General features: G+C 34.7%; 2 protein-coding genes across 4 annotated transcripts; both read left to right on the top strand.

The window, feature by feature from the left end:
* Positions 1-14,230: 14,230 nt before the first annotated feature.
* Positions 14,231-17,539, top strand: LOC148193555 (putative oxidoreductase At1g06690, chloroplastic). 2 transcript variants are annotated; one of them, XM_088098609.1, is made up of 9 exons: positions 14,231-14,644; positions 15,290-15,374; positions 15,554-15,670; positions 15,966-16,030; positions 16,123-16,211; positions 16,292-16,371; positions 16,500-16,611; positions 16,890-17,009; positions 17,141-17,539. In XM_088098609.1, exons 1-9 carry the CDS (start codon positions 14,335-14,337, stop codon positions 17,324-17,326), a joined length of 1,164 nt encoding a protein of 387 aa, XP_087954735.1. In that variant the 5' UTR covers positions 14,231-14,334; the 3' UTR covers positions 17,327-17,539. The 2 variants fall into 2 exon arrangements, with proteins under 2 accessions (XP_087954735.1, XP_087954736.1); XM_088098610.1 differs by lacking the exon at positions 14,231-14,644 and adding an exon at positions 14,707-15,026.
* Positions 17,540-18,358: 819 nt separating this feature from the next.
* LOC148193556 (uncharacterized) lies at positions 18,359-22,068 on the top strand. 2 transcript variants are annotated; one of them, XM_088098612.1, is made up of 7 exons: positions 18,359-18,624; positions 19,057-19,155; positions 19,298-19,447; positions 20,218-20,291; positions 20,522-20,640; positions 21,295-21,360; positions 21,764-22,068. In XM_088098612.1, the coding sequence occupies exons 2-7, from the start codon at positions 19,149-19,151 to the stop codon at positions 21,816-21,818; spliced, it is 471 nt and encodes a 156-aa protein (XP_087954738.1). In that variant the 5' UTR covers positions 18,359-18,624; positions 19,057-19,148; the 3' UTR covers positions 21,819-22,068. The 2 variants fall into 2 exon arrangements, with proteins under 2 accessions (XP_087954738.1, XP_087954737.1); XM_088098611.1 differs by having other exon boundaries at positions 18,364-18,624; positions 21,277-21,360.
* The last annotated feature ends 643 nt before the right edge of the window (positions 22,069-22,711 follow it).

Below are 22,711 nucleotides of genomic sequence, written 5' to 3' on the forward strand. Positions count from 1 at the left end.
AACAGTAAAGAGTATAGAGAGCAAGAAAATTCAACACAGAATTTTTATCCTGGTTCGATTCAAAAGAATCTACGTCCAGTTGTTAATCACTATAAAAAGTGATTAACGTTTTCACTAAAAATAGTTTCACAAGTTTACAATAGAGTGAATGAAACAGAAAACAGATAAAACCTTCCTTCGAACGAACGAACCGGAAGAACATAAACTTTGCCAACTTGAAGAGAACCGCTCCGACCTTTGACCCACAAAGCGCGAGCTTCTCCTTTTCACAAGACCAGGCAATGTAATGAACAAGCTTTTGGAACTTCCTCAGATCACACTGTATTCTCAAAAGCTTTTTGTTCAACTGTTGTTTTTCTAATTTCACCAAAACAAAATATATAGCCAAGTACACTGAATGCCAAAGGTCAACTCCCAACTGCCATGAATAATCGATTATTGTAAGTGATAATCGATTATTCAAGTCCGTTACAGGGTTTTCAAAAAGTGATAATCGATTATATGAAGTGATAATCGATTATTCCTGTATGACTCTGTGATAATCGATTATTGCTATTCTATAATCGATTATTGAAGATAAAAATGCAAGCTTACAAGGTTTACAAGAATTTCCTACTACATTTAATTTCTACAAATTGCTTTTAACTAATTTTAATATCTTCTTCAACTAAACATCTTGTAGCATCATCAAAACAAATTTCTTCAAGATTTACCAATACTCCTTATTGGTAACGTGTTCCACTTCCATAAAAAGACGCGCGTTCAACCCTCTGAAGGACGAGGACGAACGTGAAAAGCGAGACTTAGAAGGACTCGTTACCAATCAAAATAAAACGACACATAAGTATTTGACGAACGACACAGCTACTCGAATCATGTGAATGTAATGACTCTAGAGTGATACAACAATTATTCAAAATATTCTAAGTACCAAGATGTTAAGCCGAATCCAATTGGATGGATATACAACAAGACGAGAAATTGAATACACTGAGAATCATTAGTTTAAAGGAATCGAATGTCAGTCAATGACCGAACACATCAATAAACATTTGCTAAGTATTTGGACGAACGCTATTTACGTCCGTTAAGAAATCAAACGGTAAGGACGAGCGTTCGGTCTAAGACTGAACACTACATTAAAGCTAACGCTAGGTAGATGACCGAGCACCAATCATGACGAACGCTTGGTATAAGACCGAGCGCTACTTAGAACGAACGCTTGGTATAAGACCAAACGTTACCCATTTTAATATTATTTAATTTAAGGTAGGCGACATCTTTATGCTGAGCCGAACGCTCAAACATAGTAATTTAAATGGGGACGCTCGTTCTAGATTCAGAATTCTTTCCGAATGAAAGAATTCCATTCTAAGTCAATTTCAGGGAAACCGAACGGTATAAGACCGTACGATGACGAGCGTAACTTATCATAGAGAAAATCATTATATCCAGATTTATTTCAACTATATCAACTCACATTTCTCATACAATTCATAATCTTATACTTTCATATCCATTATTAATTCACATACTTTATAGAATTCATCATATTAATACTCAAAGCATACTATAATCATACATCTCTCAATCCATACGTATCAAAATCCACATGCAGTTAAACACACAAAAATCATATTCATTCTAGCAGCGATCGTTCACAACCAATCAATCAACATACAGTTCATGCGTCCAGTTCATCTCATATTTTCATATAACATACAAGTATAAATTAAATTAATAAGCTTCCCTTACCCGGATTCGTACGCAACTTGTCCTAATGCAAAGGATTGGTTTGCTCTCTTACAGCGTTCTACTCCAAGGTTCACTTAACAACTTCCACTAAATCTAAACACCAAAAATCAAATATCTCAGATATAACCCATGCATGAACCCAGAACTTGGTTTCGCATGAACCCTAATGGACGAGCGAATCAGAGATAAGAACTTACCAGCTTAAATTCTGATTCTGTTCGGTCCAAAATAACGCCCACGTCTCAGGGAACGTCCTCACGGTTCTGAAACGTGATCGGAGAAGAAAGTGATGAGTTTACAGTAGAGAGAAGGTGGACTGGTTCTAGAGAGAAGGTAGAGAAAATGAAGGGTTGAGTTCTGAGGAAGAAGATGAGTGCGTGCAGGTGAGTGGGAGAGATTTTCCAAAAACTCAGTTTTGTTCAATCCACGTCAAAATGGACGAACGTCTCCACTGCTGACACCTGTACCCCACTACTGACTTTCAAAACTTCTAGCGTGACAGGTGGCGCTCGTGCATGTGGTGCAAAGTGCGTTTTTAATGACTCTGAACCATTGACGTGATGTGCATTGATTTTTGATTTGACATATATTTGTAACGTTAATTATCTAGGGTCTCACAGTTACCTTTGGCAATTTTAAAATCTTGTTGATTAGTATTTAATATTTTTCTTTTTTTGAAAAAAAAAAATCCTCCATTTTATCCCACAATTATTTTTAAAGCTTATACTATGCTTATTCATTCATTCTTTTCGTAAATAAATTAACATCTCCTTGAATAAATGCATTTTGAAGAAGACAAGGGAAAAAAACGGTCCCTGACAACCTGCACCATTTTTTACATATTTTCATGCTGAGTTTAAGGTAACTGACAGTTAATTAATTTCTACTTGTATTTAGTTCATTTATTTTGCAACGTTATTCATTTGGGTTATGCAATTATAGTCTCTTTCATTGAAGTATAAACTTTTTTTACTGGTTGTTTCTCCAAACGAGATAGCTTCACTTCTTCTAAAAGAAAGAAAAAAAAAATGTCTCTATCAATTCTCAGAGGACTTTTGCAAGGATACACCAAATCCTTGCTTGAAGAGGTAAGAAAGTTCTGTTCCAAAGTTAATTTAGTTTCCGCATGCATTTAACTATTTCTTCGTGATGTGTTTAGAATTTTCAATCTCATGAAAATTTTGCTTTCTGTTTATGATTTTCTTGTGTTAAGATAAAATTCAGTAATTTACAATTCATGTTTAAGTCATTTCGATTTCAATTCTTTTCTTCCATTGACAAAAAATAATATCTAGTAGAAAAATTCATGATATTCAACAATGTTTCTTTACATGATAAAACGAGCATGTTTGGGTATATTAGAAGTTCTGCACACATAAGTTTTGGTTATTGGATACATAAGATTTAGTAATTGAGGATAATAAACTATTATTTTAGAATGTGCTTGAGAAAAAAATTGAAGACAGATAATGAATTTTGGGTGTTTAGTGTTAGAAATACGAGTCTAAGTCTCACATTAGACAGAAATGAAAAAAGTAGATATAAAGTAGGATGCATTAATTCATTGTTTTAATATTTTAGATAGAGAAAGATGTCAATCTCTTATGTATTTTGATTCAAGTTTTATTGATGTAAGTTTACCTAAACCTTACATTTAGTATGGAGGAAAAAGAAAGAAAAAACAATATTTATGAATCATTGTTCTATTTCTAACATTTTTTTCATTTTTTATTTATTATTTTCAATCAAATTATACAATTTTAAAAATAATTTATGTTTATTCATATTTCTTATGTACGAAGGGGTAGTGAATGATCAATTTAACGAGATCATGGCTTTGAAGCGCATTGGTGAACCAAATCATGTTGTGCAGTTGATAGAAACATATGTTGCGTCATGAGTAATGTTATTGGTCATTTTATTATTTACTTTATGTTCATATTAAATAATTGCGTATTTTCATTTTGATATTTTTTTTTAACATTTGCAGAGAAAATCAAAAAATTGACTTGCATAAGTTGACCCCTCTTGCTCGTGAAATAGAGGATAAAAGCACAAGGTAGCTTTCAATATTTACTTATTACAATGTGTTTTAAAAATGAGTGGTTAGTTAACTTTATGCATTTTGATACATTTGTTGTTACTTTTTACTTTGGTATAGGAAAAAACTAATGTTGTTAAGCAATGCTTAAGAATGTTGTAATAGTTGAAACGAAATTTTAGAATATCAAGTAAAATTATGGAAAGAAAAACATTATACCAGTTTGTGGTTAATATAGTTAATTTGGTTGAACATTAAACCTATCTTCCTTGAGTAACATATGATAATTTGATTTAAAGTATTGTAATTTTTATTTTATTCATTATAAGTCACACCCTTTTTATTGTTTTATTCACTTATTTGTCATTATATTTAGTCACCATATTTCTCCTTTGTTATAGACAACATAAAAAACATTGTATCTTAATTTTCATTTAAAAGCATGCAAGTTTTTATAAAAAATTGTAGAGTGTGAAAGATTTTATTTATTTATTTAATATTAAATTTTGGTTATTACTAAGTGAAACTTTAAAATATATAATTCATTATTTTATTATATCAATATTTGTGAGAACCTGATTTAATTAGCACACAAATCTACTCTCTGATCCTCATTTAATGCACCGTGCCACGTCTAAATGCACTCACACTTCCACTGCATGCGCCTGCCATGTGTCACGGTTGGAGCATTATGAAAATGTTAGTGGGAGACAAGTGGCGTGTGGAGGATGGGGAGTTCATTCTGTATGGGAAGAGAAAAATAATTCTGAAAACTCTCCCTCTTCCTCCTGCATGCTTCATCTTCTTCCCAGAAGTTCTGCTTTCAAATTCTCTGCTCTCTCTCTAAACCGTTTTCATCTTCTCTCTAAGATCACTCACCACCAACATCTCTGCTTCCATTTCAGAAACCGTAGAATCATTCACGGTGTTGTGAGCTTTCATTTGAACCGAACACATTAGAATTCTGTGGCTGGTAAGTTCTCGTCCCTGAACGTTCTCCTCTTCTGTTTCTGCGAACCAAATTCTGGTGTGCATGCATGAGTTATAGGTCTGAACCTTATGTCATTTTGGTTTCTTAGATTTAGTGAAAATCGTGGAGTGACTCGTTGGGTAGAAAGCCGTGAGAGCACTAGAGAAACCATAAGCATTTGGAAGTGCACTGCTAGATCAGGTAAGGGAAGCTTTAGTAATTTAATTTAATACTGGTTTGATGTCTATGACAGTAATGAAGTGTACTGGTTGTCTAAAATGTATGAAATATATGAATTTTGATTGTGCCTGAATAAGCATGGTTGCCCTGGATGTATATTATGAATGTTGTTTGAACCGTATGCAGAGAATGAGATGTATGATTTGGAATATGATTGAATTTCTGCATGATTTGGAATGATAATACTTGGAACTGGATGTTGATGATGATACGTTTGAAACTGGAAAATGGAAGATTCTGTATTGAGGAAATGATAATATGAATTCTGTAATGTATGAGATTTGTGTTAAAGATAAATTCTAAGTTATGGATCGTATGAAAATTTTGTAGTTAATGTGAATGAAAAATCTGGAAATCTGATCTTTTCTTATTGATGATGTACGCTCGTCATCGAACGGTCTTATACCGTTCGGTTTCCCTGGAAAATAACTTAGAATAAGAATTCTTTCATTTGGAGAGGATTCTGATTGAGAACGAGCGTTATTTGTGTGTAGAGCTAGTTTTGAGCGTTCGGCTCAGCTTAGAGTGTCCAATCATTTAAAATAAATTGAAGAGTATTTAGGACGCTCGGTTTTGTTACCAGCGTTCGTCATAAGCAGCGCTTAGTATTAGACTGAGCGTTCGTCCAAATGAGCTCTCGGTCTTAGATTGAGCGTTCGTCCTAGTTAGCGTTCGGTCTGATACTGAACGTTCGTTCAAATGCGCGTTCGTTCTATTTTGGTGCTCGGTCATTGACCTGGCGTAAGTCCTAAGGAGGGTTCGGTTTATACTGAACGCTCGTCCTTATTATTGCTTCGTGAGCGAACGTAACTAGCGTTCGTTCAAAATTCTGAATTAACGTTCGGTCATTGACTGGCAGTGTTCGTTTCCGAATTTAATAATGCTCTGATTATTCTTTGAATATATTTAAAATGTGTTTGTCCTTTTGATTTAACCTCAAGTCTTTATACTTAGAATTTTCCTAAGTATTACTCTGATCTTCTAGACTCAATCTCAATTAAATTACTCATTCGTTTTAACGTTCGTGAATGGATAATGATTCGTTTCTTTTGTTCAGAAACGTGATTGCAGGGTACTGTAATACATTCATCCTGATTTATTAAGTGAAAAACTTTTGGTTTAAATTAAGAGAGTGGAACACAGAATGGAAATCTGAATAAGAGGAATGGATAATAATGTACGAATGACATTCTGAATGAATTTTTATTGGATTGGATTGTGAACGAGTGTTCCAAGGAGGAACGTCTTCATGATGTGAATGTTAGAAGTTATGTAGTATGACCATGGTAAAGCTGCTGATGGCTGTTCATCCTGATATTCCGTGAGTGCTCATCCTCATGTAGAGGGGAGTAGGTCATGCGTGGGAATGGCAGGAGGCCCTAGTCCTACTGAGTACTTTGGACTGATAGGGTTAACCTCGGGTGGCAGCTGTTGAGGGCATCCCAGTTACTACACCACCCGGGTGCAAGAACGCCTGTAGATACATGGCTCCATACAGTCCGGACAGTCGTCATTTAGGAGAATTTGGATGACTTATAATATGCTTTGTGTATGTACTGTTATTGATTTGTACGATTGATTTTATATGTTAAAGTTTATGTTGGTGGTATGAATTAAATTACCTAAGCTTACCCTTGCAATTCCTTGTGTTGTCTACTGTTTTTGTATGTCCGTCTTGTCAATGCAATGATCATCCGTTGTGGATGTGAGCAGATGGTGAGGCACCCCTTGAAGCAATGCTGGAAGAAGAAAATTTGGAGGATGCCAACTTGGTAGAAGTAGAGGTTAAAGCTGAACAGTAGAGTGTTCGTTCTTTAGAAATTGCTAGCGTTTATGTGCGGTATTTTGAGACGTTCGGTTATTTATTTTGTAAGGCCGTTCGTCCAGATTTTTGAAGCCTGGTAGTTAGAATACTGAACGCTGTATAACTTTGTACGTTCGGTTTTTATTTTGAGCAGCTGTTGTAAATATTAAGACTGCACTGTAATATCTGTAAATGTGATTAGTTCTGATTAATAGTAATTACTATTTATTGGGATGTTACAATATTAAATTTTCACCAAATACATGATGAATGAATAAGCTTTTTATATAATTATTTTATATTGGTTATACAGTTTATATATATATATATATATATATATATATATATATATATTATATAACTTTAACTTATGGAAAAAGTTTCACATATAACATGAGTTACATAATGATGAATTGATGTTATATTTTTTTTTTGACAAAAAAATGGAAACAAAATGATACTTTTACATATTTAAATTCAAATAATACACATATAGAGAAAATTTCACCACTAGCCTCCACGATGGATGTCAATGTTCTGATCCCAAATTTATTAAGTGAGATTGTTAGGATCAATCAATCCTCATTTAAGATATTGTCCATTTTGACTCTATAGAGTTTAGTCATTGTTTTGTTCTTAAAAGGTGTTTTGGAAGATGAAAGGAAGAATGAGTGTTTAAAATAATAGGTCTAGTCTCCTAAACGATGTGTGACTATTGAGTGTGGTAGAAATAAGTACATTATGAAAAAAGAGAAGCATTAGGTGGTGGTGATTTTTGTGTAGAATGTTGGTTACACATGATTAAAGGAGGAAACATAAAAAATAAGAAGGGAGTTGTTGTTAAACATGGTGAGGTGACTTCACATGGTGGATTTTTTTATGCAAAGATGACTTTGCATAAAAGTGATGTGTTGCAATAAGAGATTTCTTACATGAGTAGCATCATGAAAGCAAACAAAGATGAAAATGATGCTCAAAAACAAAAAATAACAAAATATGAAAAGTCAATCATTTACACCTTGATATTGCCCACATATTACATTAAATCTTAGGCTTAATTACCTACTTAGTCCCCATGTTCGGAGGTAATTTGCTGTTTAGTACCCGGTTTTAAAAATGTAGACATTTGATACCTATGTTTTGAAATTTGTATCAATTGAATCCTACCCACTTAACGCCGTTATAAATCTAACGTTTTTCTGACATCAACTTTGAATTGTGGACGAGCGGTAGTGGACGAGCGTCCGAGCATCGTTGGACGAGCGTCCTCTTCTGTTGGACGAGCGTCCTCCTCTGTTTGGACGAGCGTCCTCCACTGTTGGACGAGCGTCCTCCACTGTTGGATGAGCGTCCTCCTCTGTTTGGACGAGCGTCCTCCTCTGTTTGGACGAGCGTCCTCCACTGTTGGACGAGCGTCCTCCACTGTTGGACGAGCGTCCTCCTCTGTTTGGACGAGCGTCCTCCACTGTTGGACGAGCGTCCTCCACTGTTGGACGAGCGTCCTCCTCTGTTTGGACGAGCGTCCTCCAGTGTTGTCCACAACCGCTCGTCCACAATTCAAAGTTGATGTCAGAAAAACGTTAGATTTATAACGGCGTTAAGTGGGTAGGATTCAATTGATACAAATTTCAAAACATAGGTATCAAATGCCTACATTTTTAAAACCGGGTACTAAACAGCAAATTACCTCCGAACATGGGGACTAAGTAGGTAATTAAGCCTAAATCTTATTATAACTTATGGTTATAATAGGAACTAATGTATTAAGTGAAATACTATATTGATTCTTAATAAAATCAATGTAATATGTGAGGACTTATTTATACAAATGTCACTACATTGTTTTTATGACAGTAACCAAAGTAACATATACAATATTATTTTACCATACGTATTAAAATGACTATTGTGAGTATTAAAGATACACTTTTCCAAAATGGTTAAACTTTTATATAGAATTGTTTAATTTTAAACAAAAAAGAGAACAGATTCTACATGAAAGACTTGAATCCAAATAAGATACTAAGTCAAGAAAACTTTAACCATTGATAAAAGGAAGGCTTAATTACCTACTTAGTCCCCATGTTCGGAGGTAATTTGCTGTTTAGTACCCGGTTTTAAAAATGTAGGCATTTGATACCTATGTTTTGAAATTTGTATCAATTGAATCCTACCCACTTAATGCCGTTATAAATCTAACGTTTTTCTGACTGTGTATGTGATTTGTGGACGAGCGTTTGTGGACGAGCGACGAGGACGATCGTCCAGCGAAGAGGACGCTCGTCCAGCGAAGAGGACGCTCGTCCAGCGAGGCAGAAGAGGACGCTCGTCCAGCGAAGCGAACGCCCAGTCAGGCAGAAGAGGACGCTCGTCCAGCGAAGCGAACGCCCAGTCAGGCAGAAGAGGACGCTCGTCCAACGAAGCGAACGCTCGTCCATAACCGCTCGTCCACAAATCACATACACAGTCAGAAAAAACGTTAGATTTATAACGGCGTTAAGTGGGTAGGATTCAATTGATACAAATTTCAAAACATAGGTATCAAATGCCTACATTTTTAAAACCGGGTACTAAATAGCAAATTACCTCCGAACATGGGGACTAAGTAGGTAATTAAGCCTAAAAGGAAAGTATGAATTTATTGACAACCACAAACCAAAAATTAAACATATTCAACGCAATTATTAGTATATTATAGATTACGGAAGGAGGTCATTAATTGGTAGCGTCATGTGGTGACTTTTGCATGGATTGTTGCCTTCATGCAATTGAAGGAGGCAACATCGTGAAGAAAGAAGAACAAGGTTATTACTATGTGTGGAGAGATACTTCACACGATGGATTTTGTATGCAAATTGGTTTCGTGTGGAGGTGATGTGTTGTAATGAAAGATTTCATAAGAGTAACATTGTTAGAACAAGCAGAAAACATAGAAAGATGATTAAAGATAAAAATAACAAAGTGTAAAGTCACATCTATTTTTACCCCAATAATGTTCAAATAATACATCAATTCTTTTTATAAGTGAGGTAGTACGTGATTTTTGACATTTATTAGAATAAATAATGTAATATGCAAGTGTTATTTATAAAAGTGTCAATTCAATTATTTTTTTATTACAATTTCATAGTAACCAATGTAGTATATATGATGTTCCTTTTTCACTGTTGACAAATATATTGTTATATCTTTATTGTGCATATTAGAATAGATATTATGAGTGTTAAAGACCATTTCTAAAAAGTCAAGTTTTTACATAACATTGTTTAATTATGCAAGGAAGAAAACAAGTTCTCCATAAAGTTGGTTCCATATGCATATGCTATAAATTTTAATGAATAACATAGAAGACATTCAATATTAATTTTAGGTTTAATCCTTTACTACATCCCTATTTATGTACGAATTTCTCAATTGGGTCCTCGTTTTTTAAAGTGTATCAATGGTCCTTAATTTTGAAAATTGATATCAATTGAGTCCTTTCCGTTAAGTTGGCTGGACGGCGTTAAAAAAATTGATGAGTGGATGCTGAGATGACGAACGAACGCTCGTCCACCAGCGAACGAACGCTCGTTCACCAGCGAACGAACGCTCGTCCACCAGCGAACGAACGCTCGTCCACCCGCGAACGAACGCTCGTCGACCACCGAACGAACGGTCGTCCAGCAGTAAGAGGTCGACGAGCGTTCGTTCGCTGGTGGACGAGCGTTCGTTCGCTGGTGGACGAGCGTTCGTTCGTCATCACAGCATCCACTCATCAATTTTTTTAACGCCGTCCAACCAACTTAACGGAAAGGACTCAATTGATATCAATTTTCAAAATTAAGGACCATTTTGATACACTTTAAAAAACGAGGACCCAATTGAGAAATTCGTACATAAATAGGGATGTAGTAAAGGATTAAACCTTAATTTTATGTGTAAACACAAGTCTTCATATAAGTACGTAAGTTTGAAAGTTTTCCAATTTAGTTAGTCAAAATAGATAAATAACAATCTACAATGCATTATTTAGATATATAAATCATTTACAATATTAGTTTTTATTGGAGAGAGAACATATTTAATTTGAAAAGTTGAACAAAAATGTTGTAGTTTTGAATTTATTTATTATAAGCTCATACAAATTTTATTACTACATTTATTTATTCATAACTATATCTAATCATCCATAATTTTTCCTTTGATTTTGATAGCATAAACAAACATTTGATGTTAATTCCTATGTTTATATATATATATATATATATATATATATATATATATATATATAAAATGTTCATATAAATCTTATAGTTTAAAAAAGTCATTTAATTACTCAATTTTGGACCTTAGATAATTTAATAAATATATCATCTTCATTAACAAGTGTATTGTAGTTTTTCTTATCATGCATGTCAGAATATGATTATTCTGAATATTATTTGAAGTTGTATTTATATTTGAAGTGTATTGTATTTATATTTCAAGTTATTTTGAAAGTCGGTAATTTTGATACATTTCACTGTTAGATTTGATACTAATTAATTTTTGTGTATGAATTCTGATGTTCAGTTTTTCTCGAAGTTTGATGTTATTAAAAAAGGATTTTGGCAGTACCAAGAATAAGTTGGCTTCCTTTGCTCAGGTATATATAATATCTTTCTTTCCTTTCTCTCATAAAGACATTAATGATACGAGAAAAAGATAGTTTAGCTTTTGTTCATTTTCACTCTTATTTTATGTTTAATTACCTTGTTGTTTAATTCACAGATGGAGCAAAGGATTATTAGACTTGAGAATCTCAATCACCAGCCTCTACTTCTCAATCACCAAAGTAGAGTCTATATGTTCTTATTCTCATTCTCCTTGACCAAACTCAACTCTTACATAACACTATGTACATTTCTCATTTTGTTGTATTGTGTGCTTTTATCAACTTTTGTATGATACTAATGGTTTTCATTGTAGACAACCTTGCTCCGATTAATTAAAATAATAATAAAGATACAATTATTAAAAAAAAACTACATTTAACAGTATAAACACTTTTGGAATTTTATTTAAATAACTAATGTAACTTTTAAAATGTATAAAATAAATAATTTTGTACAAATAATAGATACAAATTTCATTTCTATACTCTTCCAAATTTTCAAAAGCATCATCATAATTATTTTCACACACGCATAATAGATACAAATTCATTACCATCTTCAAATTTCAACTTTACATGGTCCCGCTTTGAACTATACTTTCACGAATTTATTTTTGGTATCACTTTAAAAGATTTCTTACTAATGAAAATATTTTATGTGTGTATAAACTTATATTCATTTCTTATTTTATCTAATGTGCGACTTTGTTTATATCCAATACATCGAGATAACGCGTACATGATCATCTTCACCTTTATACAAACACAGAGACAAAACATAAATTCCTTCATCGCTCTCCCTCAAACTCTTCGTCTTTTTCCTTACCATATTGTTCACACAACACACCAGGATATACACACAGACCAGATAAATCGAGGATCTGCATTTTAGCCAGTGAACACAGCAATCAATTAAAGGGAAAACGGGTAAGACTTGGAAGAGTCTTTTCACTTGAAGAAAAGGGAGGAAGGAGAGGGAAGTGATGTCGATGGCACTAGTAACAACATAAGACACATCACACGACCTAACAATGACAAAGCTGAGATGGAGAATGGCGAAGAGCTTGCCTACCCTAGAGAAGAATAGCTAAAAAGCTAATGAAACATAGGTGCATAGTATTTTTTTTATAATAAAAAATACAATTAAAAAGCTATTAATTGAAGTTATAAGAATTTAATTATTTAAATAAGTATCTTTTATTAAATTTTATAATCTTATAATTATAATCTATTTGAATATAATTAGTAGTTATTGTAAGTATTTTTTATAAATAATGAAATGAATAAAATAGGTTACGTTGAAAAAGTAAAATTGGTATATTAAAAAACTATTATAAAATATAAATTTTCTTTATTAATAATTATAGAATGATAGATATAAATTATAGATCATGGATATATATTAGGGTTAAATATGTTTTTAGTCCCTCAACTATCAAGCGATTTTGTTTTTCGTCCCTATTTCAAACTTTTAACGATTTGATCCCTCTTCTTAAGGAAATCATAATTTTTGGTCCTCACAAACTAACGCCGTTAAATTTAGTCTCACGTGGCTAACGATATGCCACATATGATACCAGCTTTCACATTAATCTTGTGCCACGTGGTGTGCCACTATTCACCACCCTCTTCTCCTTCTCTCCTCTTCCACCACCACCTTCCCCTTCAACTTCGTCCTCACACAAGCCCGCCACCACCAACCCCTCGCTGCTCCGTCAGGCCAGTTCCGAACTCTACGAGCGTCCCACGCGCCGCATCATCGAAGAGACCGAACAGGTCCTCGACAAGGCTCTTGCCCTGGTCCTCAAGTGTCGCGGCAACGCTCTCATGAATCGCGTGTTTACACTCAACCCTAGCGCCGCCTTCCGCAAGGTCTCCTCCCACCTTGAAAACTCCGTCGGCGACGTCTCCTGGCTCCTCCGCGTCTCGGCTGGCGACGCCGGCGGTGAGTACCTCGGGGGGCTCCCTCCCATAGCCGCGAACGAGCCGTGTCGGAGCTCGCTGCGAATTACCCTAAGTCTCAGGACCTTTTCGCTCAGCACAAGATGGTGACCTTGCTGGTTGGCCACCTCGCTTTCGAAACCGTGGAGGAACACAGTAAGTACGCTATTGTCAGCAAGAAACCCACTTCCATCCACGCCCTCGTCGTCGCCAGTAGCAACACCAACAACACTAATCTCCGAAATCAAAATCACCACCCCGAAGCTGAAATTCCCACACGCATCCCGAATCCCTTCGGTGAAGGACCACGAAATCTCCACAGAGTAATCACCAGCACAATTGCAATGCACGCTCCACTATTCATCGCCGGTGTCGCCTTCCCCCAACCAGCAGCAGCACGTGATTCACGGTTGGCGACGGCGGCTAGCGCGAGGGGTTGGTGGTGGCGGGCTTGTGTGAGGACGAAGTTGAAGGGGAAGGTGGTGGTGGAAGAGGAGAGAAGGAGAAGAGGGTGGTGAATAGTGGCACACCACGTGGCACAATATTAATGTGAAAGCTAGTATCATATGTGGCATACCGTTAGCCACGTGAGACTAAATTTAACGGCGTTAGTTTGTGAGGACCAAAAATTATGATTTCCTTAAGGAGAGGGATCAAATCGTTAAAAGTTTGAAATAGGGACGAAAAACAAAATCGCTTGATAGTTGAGGGACTAAAAACATATTTAACCTTATATATTAATTAAAATAATTATTCTAATTTATATAAAGTTGGAAAATAATCGATCACATAGGTTTCGTAAGAAAAGGGCTCGTCTGAGAATATGTACGGGCTTGCGGGCCCATTTGAAAAACGGGTGAAGGAATGAAACCATTCCTTCTGAATAGTTGAGTCTACTTCTCGTTATCCTCTTCTGCGTCTTCTGTGTCAAGCTCGGTCCACAAGAAATGACAGTTATATTAAGCCACCACCACCGCCTATTCTCCACCGCCACGCGCTTAAACTCCGCCACCAGAGACTCGCGGCGGCGAGGGAGCGGCGCAAACTCCATTCGGTGCGCCGATGTGAGCACGGCCACGAATGAGAATCGGCGAGTGAGAGTGAGTAACAGGAGCGATTCACTGGATATATGCAGAGTGCTAAACGGGATGTGGCAGACCAGCGGCGGTTGGGGCCGAATCGATAGAGACGACGCCGTCGAGGCCATGCTTCGTTACGCCGACGCCGGCCTATCTACCTTCGACATGGCCGATCACTGTACGTAAATTTGCTGAAAGGAACTGTCTTATTTTGTGTATTTCCTACTGTCACTATAGGTTCTTGAGCACTTTGGAAATGTCAGAGTTGTTGCCGCATTCTTTGGGCAAATTCACTTTCAGTCCAAATGGAACACCAACTAGGAGAGGAATAGTAGTAACACCAAAATATAGGCATCTGAGGCCGTTTCAATGTGTGTGCACACAGGATAATCGAAGCATTGTCGTGAAGAATGGCAATGATTCTCTGGATATATGCCGGGTTGTGAATGGGATGTGGCAGACCAGTGGCGGGTGGGGCAGAATTGATAGGGATGATGCTGTTGATGCTATGCTTAAATATGCTGATGCTGGACTCACTACTTTTGATATGGCTGATATATGTATACAACTTAGTTAACTGCTTCTACTTGCTTTTCTGTTTGAAATAATGTACCCCTTTAAGGAAATTCCTTGACTACACGCTGAAGTTATTCTTTAGAGGAATAGAAGGCGATAGTAGATTTGATGTGTTCAAATTTGAGTGTTATGTGATTGTTGGATGTTTTAGATGTGGATTCTTCCCAACATGAGCTTTTTGCAAGCCTTCTTAGAGGTTATGCCTTTTGAGGATTGTTCTCATTGTTGTGTTCTTCGGGCTTTGCAGATGGACCTGCTGAAGATCTATATGGGATTTTCATCAACCGAGTTCGTCGTGAGCGTCCTCCAGAATTATTGGAACAGATCAGAGGGTGAGTTGATCAGTAACTTCATATTCTTTTATACTTTTTTCTTCTATTTGAAGATTTGAAGAAGATGCAGCTACTTTTATAGTATTTGGCTGGTAAGCGTCCTACCATATATTTCCAAATTGTTATTGAAAATATAAAGGAAAGTATTTTCTTATTGTCCATTGTATTATTTGGTGCAGTCTCACTAAGTGGGTGCCTCCGCCAGTTAAGATGACTGCTAGCTATGTAAAAGACAGCATCAATGTTTCAAGGAAGAGGATGGATGTAGAATCCTTGGACATGCTTCAGTTCCATTGGTAGTTAATCCCTCTGTATTGTGTTTATTTGATCTACAAACTATCATGGTTCAAGCAGCATAATTATTTATCCACATTTTGCAATTCTTGAAATTTTTAGGGAAAATCATAACGATTACCATCATCCATGACCATGAGACCATCATACAAAACATCATACATTTTGATTCTGTACTGAAATAGTGAAATGAGTACTGGATTCCCACTATCTAGCCAAACTACTTCTGTAAATAGTTCTAACTCTCTGAAGTTCAGGATTCCTGTGACAATTCACCTCTATCTCTAATGGATTTAGGTGGGATTATTCAAATCCAGGCTACTTGGATGCGCTAAAACACCTTACAGACTTGAAAGAAGAAGGTTAGTTTTGTTTCTGATTAACGGTTACGAATTCACATATAAGTTCACATTTCTTGCTTTGATCAAACTACGCTAGTTAAATTTTGATACAGGTAAAATCAAGACCGTGGCTCTGACAAATTTTGATACAGAGAGGTTACAGATTATTCTTGAAAATGAGATTCCTGTTGTAAGCAATCAGGTATATCCACTTGCTTTAATTTTTGAGTTCTTTTAATAATCTATATAGTTCGTGAACCTTATTGGTATCTTCGATTTCAGGTACAACACTCACTTGTCGATATGCGTCCTCAACAAAGAATGGCAGAGCTTTGTCAGCATACAGGAGTCAAACTTATAACGTCTCTCTCTCTCCCTTTCTTAGAGGATAAAGAATTTTCAGCATAGAAAATAGTTCTTTCAAATACTAGATGAAAGTTTAGTAGAATTTATCTAAAAGAATTTCCACTTAGATCAATTTCTGATGCAGGTATGGAACGGTAATGGGTGGTCTATTGTCTGAGAAGTTCCTTGACACCAACATAGCTATTCCTTTTGCTGGTCCTTCAATAAACACTCCCTCCCTCCAAAAGTACAAAAGGGTACGATTTCATGACAACCTTTCTTTAATTGTAGGTAGTTTAAGAAACATTTAGCACCTTTTGTGCTCTATAAAAAGGTTATGTCTCTTCTAAATATGCTACATTGTAAAGCTAAGATAAGCCTTTTTGGTAGATGGTCTGGAAAAGGGTTATCAATGACAAATAACTCTGAATCAATATGTAGGCTATATAACAATTCAAGTTGATGATTTGAATTTTTGTCCACATAACTTAGTTATATTCATATGTTTTTTTCTGTACTTTGCATCTGTTGACAGATGGTAGATGCTTGGGGAGGATGGAATTTGTTCCAGGGACTACTTCGGACTCTGAAACAAGTAGCTTCTAAACATGGTGTTTCAATTGCAACGGTTGCAGTGAAGTATATATTAGATCAGGTGAATTTAGTTGATTGATTTCTTCTCTCTCCAGAATTTGATGTGCTTATTGCTATAAAATCTCATTCTCATGTTACATTGATAAGGCCTGGTATATATCCCTTTCATTTTGCCTCTTGTCAAACATGCAGCCTGCTGTAGCAGGATCGATGATTGGTGTCAGACTTGGCTTGTCAGAACATATTCAAGACGCCAATGCTATATTTTCTCTTGCTCTTGATGAAGACGATGTGGGCAGCATAAGAGAAGCCACGGCGAAAGGAAAGGATCTACTAAAAGTGATTGGTGACTGCGGAGATGAATACAGGCGTGCATGAGTCATGTTGGGTTATCAAACTGGTGAAATGCTGTGTTTTTTTATATAGTACAAGAGCATGAAAAGGGGGTTGGCGACAGAGGAAAGTGTTCAAGCCCATTTTTTTGACAGTTGAATTTCTGTATGTAATACTTTTATGGATTCCTCCGACTGGTAAAAAGACAAAATACATGAAAAGAGAAAGTAATGAATTCTCTAATATAGTTTTCTCAAATGTGAGTTTTAGAACAACTTTTCCTTTTTCTATAACAATAACAATTAGCAAATACTACACATATTAAAGATCATTCAAAGAAGATTACATATGATTTAGTGGTAAAATGGAAGAGATGGAGTAAGGAGGAAGAAAAATAAATTGTGTACCTTGAATAAATTGTTCCCTAATTTTATGCAAGCAAAGGAATTAATAACTCTGTATATATCTTATCCATTTTCATTCACACAATTACTCAAACAGCTTATGACAGCTTCGGTAACCACCAGTTGCAGAGCTGGGTAAATAATAACTCCTTTTCTTTTTCTCCCATATAACAACATCATATGATAGTTATTAAGTAAGAAATCTAAAGAAATGAAAAAGATATCCAGAGTTTCTAAATTATTGTAAAGGAACAATTTAAATTTTTCTAAAATGTATTATGAATTCAGAAAAATTTTCTAATTTTATTGTAGAACCTTACCGATATAACAAATATGAGCATCATTATTATGTGTTTTTATTATTTTTTATTCTTATTTGCTAAATGTTTTTTAAAACTAAAATTCTTTTTCCCCTAAGCCATTTTCATTACCCCTTCCTAAGATAAATAAGATTCATTATATCACTATTTTCTAAATTATATCCCTTGAATTCGGTCTGTTTTAAAAAAATTAAAATAAATACTTATTCAAAAATAAAAGCATTTGAATATTTATTAAATTTATTTAATTTGGTTAAATAAATAAGAAATACAGTATTCATTTCTGAATTGATATTATCCTTCAAAAGTTTTAAAATTAAATTTGTTAAGTAATAATTTCATTTCATTTTTGCATAAAATACTCTTTTTGCGTAAACCTTCTCCAGAGCTCCACCAAGTTACTTCAGCCCAAATCAGAACCACTTGTACTGGCGCCAGTCATCAAACTTCTCCTGCGATTGCAACTCTACCACTTGACCAAAGCCATTGTCAGCGACAAGTTCATAGCCGAAGTTAACCCTAGCTATTCTCCATTTAACCAGATTCGCCGAAAGCCAATACAAGTCCTGGCGGATCAGACTCGCCGGCGGCATCGCCTCCTCCTCCGGTTCCGGTGCCGGTGCGTGCTCCGATTTCACTTTCCTCACATTTTAAGAATGTTGGGTCATCATCATTTCATTTAGCATTTGTAGAAATTATATGCCCATAAGGTGTTTGTAGAAATGATGAAAAACTGTCCGTAACGGTGAAATACTTGTTTAGTCATTTGGTATATTTTTATAAAAATTTAATCACATTACTTGGTTGTTTCTTTTTTTCACTCACCATTTATTCCTCCATTCACTTCCCTTATGTTGTGAATTAAATTCAAAAAGATAGACACACTTCTGAAATACAATAACCGTGAAGGCCACGGTAAACCCCTGCATTTACAGTTTTATACCCATCAACCGTTCCCTTGTACAGCCTTAGCTCACCAATCACCGCTAGCCAACCAATAGCAATACCAACTATACTATGATATTGTAATCCGTGTTTTTTTTTTCTGCAGTCGTATATTGTGAGCTGCTATAAAAAAGAAAAAGAACAGAAAAAACCAGAATTGTTGTGTTTTCTTTGCGGAAGGATTACCAGAAAGCAACCATGGATGGTACGTCATCTCTGTTATACTGACTATGTTGTCTTTACTGGCATGTTAAATTGTTTTGCTTTAGGTCACATACCTTAAAATATGAAAAGGTTCAAATGTTTGGAAGATGAATAGTGCTAATAAACTTTTGTGTGGGTTTCAGTCGATTCGCAGCCAACTATGGATGAAACAATTTTGGTTGGTGATGATTTAATGACCGGTCCTCCATCGCCTGTAGTACCACCGGAAATAGCCTCCCATGTCCTCCAAGGTGTTGATTTGTGTGATGGACTTCTCAGGAATCTATTTCTCTGTAAGTATCGTTTTCATTAACCAGGTGCAACTGTTCTTTCCCTTAATTCCTTTTCTTGCATAAAATTAGCGAACAATTTATTCAAGGTACACAATTTATTCGGCATCTTTGGTATTATTTTTGGAATGTTAGTTTGTTTTTTATATAGTTTGTAGTTGTATTTTCTGTTTTTCTTGTTGCGGTATAGTATGTATATATAAACATTTCCTTTAAGTGAATAAATGTATTGAATTCTCCTGTCTTAATTTTAATACAGTTGTATAGAGAAGAAAGAACGTCTAAAATCCTAATAATTAATGTGTATAAAAAATAAGGAAATTAATGGCGCAAAAAGAAAATAAGAGTAATTTATTTATATACTTGGTTTTTTTTGTAGTTTAATTCTAGTAACATATTATATTCTGGAAATTGAACTTGTATCGTAAGATTTACTTTTAAGAAAAATAGCCCTTAGATCTACGTTTTTATTTTCATTTGATAGTTCTAAGTAGATGCAATGACATGCATTAAGCAGTTATTTTGCTTCGTTGTTTTGTAATTAGGATTAGGGTTATGTAGGAACGTGAGTCACTTGATTTTTTTCCGACCTTATAAAAAAAGTGGGTACACTTTTTTGGTATGCCCAGATTGGAGAAGTTAAAGGACTAAAACTTCAACAAGGTTCAGTAACAGTGCAGTATGTTAACGAGATAATTGTTTTTAATATTAGATGTTTGTCTATTGCAGCCTTTTTTATCTGAACGTTTTATGAGCTTTATTATATCTTGCAGGCTTGCAAATCAATGACATTGAACCATTTTGTCAAGATGAAATTGCTTTATATAAGCAATGTGCTGAACGAAGGGTGAGAACATTGTTATCAGATATCATTTATGAATATTCATTTATTTTTCTTCCTCCTTACTCCATCTCTTCCATTTTACCACTAAATCATATGTAATCTTCTTTGAATGATCTTTAATATGTGTAGTATTTGCTAATTGTTATTGTTGGAGATAAAGATTTAGGACAATTAAGTTTGTTAGATTATCATCACCTTTACTTTTTTTTGGAATAAAAATAAATAAACTCCAGGATAAGGAGATACGGAAGCGACTTCAAGATAGTGAATTGAAGTTGGGTTTATCAATGCCTCTAGATGAAGCCAAGGGGAGGGCCTCTCAGCTTGAGGCAGAAGTTACATCATTGGAGAGGTATGTTCAAGTAGTCCTGTAATGTGGTCCATTGTCTAGAATGTTTCTTTTCTTTACATATCCTAATGGAGCATAAAGCAAGCTTTTAATAAATCCTTGAAGAATGATTTTTCCTAAGATTTTAAACTACAGAAACTTCAGCTTCTTTAGACATTATTATCTTTTATGACTAAACATTTCATTGCTTTTATTTTAAGGAAGGTGGTGCTCTATCTTACTCTTCTAAAGATATTACTGTACTTATCCCAAAATTTATGATGGTAGAGAAGAATATTTGTTCTTATTTGGACTTCTAATATCTATTTAAAAAATAAATCAAAACCTAGGACTAAGTTTTATTTTGTTTTTTCAAACTGATCTCCAATATCTAAAGCACATAGTTTATTTTATTGAAGTTGGTAGTGAATTTGTATAAAATAAGTTCTCTTTAGGCACTAAAAACTATAAACTAAATTCATAAGAGCTCTTGGATTGCCTTATATACTTCTATTGATTGACCTTATTTCCTCACTTTAGCACCCAAAACTTTTGACAATATATGTGTATTGGATATCGTGTGACATTTGGGTGTGTGAATGTGATGTTTAGAATTTTCAATCTGTGGACATCTTATGTACCTTGGTTTCATATGTATAGGCGCCTAATTCTTGCTAGTGGAATTGAGGGCATTGAAGGTTTTCGCCAAAGATGGAGCCTACATGGCCGCCTTACTGATTCCAAGTAAGGTTTATCATCCATAATTGTGTTTTTGTGGCACATCACTTGATTGACAATATTTTTATCTTGTGTTCCATGCTATACATGTAAAGCCTTTGTCATATTATTTGTAATTTATGCGGGCTGGTGTTTTGGGCTATCCAGGTTTGCAGTACATAGATCTTGGAATTTCAGTTTTTAAATATCTTTTCATCAAATTTTTGCTATCAAGTACGGTTATTGGATTATTAAATGGTTTTGACTTGCCCTTACCGTGTAAATATCCCTATGAAGCTATATTAGCAGTCTGATTAGTGGATTCAGGGTTTCGCACTTGTGCAGTGGTCTTGGTATTTGTTAATGCCCTTCATTCGTTAATTGTTTTATTTTCTTGTCGTTGATTTCTGGTAATGTAAATTTTGTGCAGAAATAGGTTGCAGTTCTTAAAACAGGGTATAGATAGCAGAAAAAAAAAGAATTAGTCCATTGGAGGAGAATCAACTACCAAAAATTGACTCTTGATGTGAAGATTGAACCGGCATTAGGTTGCACCATGTTTAGTTCGTCCCCCCAATACTTTAAAGTTACAACTTTTCTTTTACTTTTTTTCTTAACTTGGATGTTTTTCTTTATCTAATATTCCAAATGATAAATCAACCAAGAGTTTGAGATTTTAAGTCTGTATTCTGCATTTACACATAGAGATTAATTATAAAAGATTGGATTTCACCATTGCTGTGTTTGTTAAGAGTGTTAATTAGTTGGATCAATTCGACCAACCTATGGTCCAAATATTTAGCTTACCTAGATTCATCAAGGAAACATGTATGAGATTAATTATCTTATATTGGATATACATGAAGGATTTTTTTCTCCGGTTTATTCATGGTTTTCTTTTACTACCTATTCTTTTGATCTCTCTTATGTCATCTGTCTCGTTTATATGTTTTTTTTTTCATAATAAAAATAGTTTTTGTGAATTTATTTATAATCGTAGGCTTAATAAAAAATTATTTTAACATTCAATGTTGTTGTGGAGGTTGTTCAAATGTAAAATTGGAGACTTTAAATGTTTAGATTCAAAACATTTCACTATTCTCTTATATATATATGGATTGAAGATCTCAAATGCTCTATTTAATATAATTATTTGCCTATAAAAAAAATGTTAGAGATGATAATAAAAAAGTTAGAAATAGAACAATGATTCATAAATATTGTTTTTTCTTTCTTTTTCCACCATACTAAATGTAAGGTTTACGAAAAAGATTCACTAGAGAGATCAGATCAATAAAATTTGAATCTAAATACATAAGAGATTGACATCTTTCTCTACCTAAAATATTAAAACAATGAATTAATGCATCGTACTTTA

This window comes from Vigna umbellata, chromosome 9 (assembly GCF_029865625.1).
Source record: "Vigna umbellata cultivar VRB3 chromosome 9, Vumbellata_1.0, whole genome shotgun sequence".
In the NCBI taxonomy this organism is placed as follows: domain Eukaryota; kingdom Viridiplantae; phylum Streptophyta; class Magnoliopsida; order Fabales; family Fabaceae; genus Vigna; species Vigna umbellata.

Excerpts from the sequence above, each read along its gene's own strand:
- LOC148193556 (XM_088098611.1), top strand. Across the intron at positions 20,292-20,521 it reads AGCAATGTGCTGAACGAAGG|GATAAGGAGATACGGAAGCG; the intron begins GTGAGAACATTG and ends AATAAACTCCAG. Across the intron at positions 20,641-21,276 it reads GAAGTTACATCATTGGAGAG|GCGCCTAATTCTTGCTAGTG; the intron begins GTATGTTCAAGT and ends TCATATGTATAG.
- LOC148193555 (XM_088098609.1), top strand. The coding sequence starts at position 14,335 with ATGACAGTTATATTAAGCCACCACCACCGCCTATTCTCCACCGCCACG. Across the intron at positions 15,375-15,553 it reads TTATTGGAACAGATCAGAGG|TCTCACTAAGTGGGTGCCTC; the intron begins GTGAGTTGATCA and ends TATTTGGTGCAG. Across the intron at positions 17,010-17,140 it reads TGAAGTATATATTAGATCAG|CCTGCTGTAGCAGGATCGAT; the intron begins GTGAATTTAGTT and ends TCAAACATGCAG.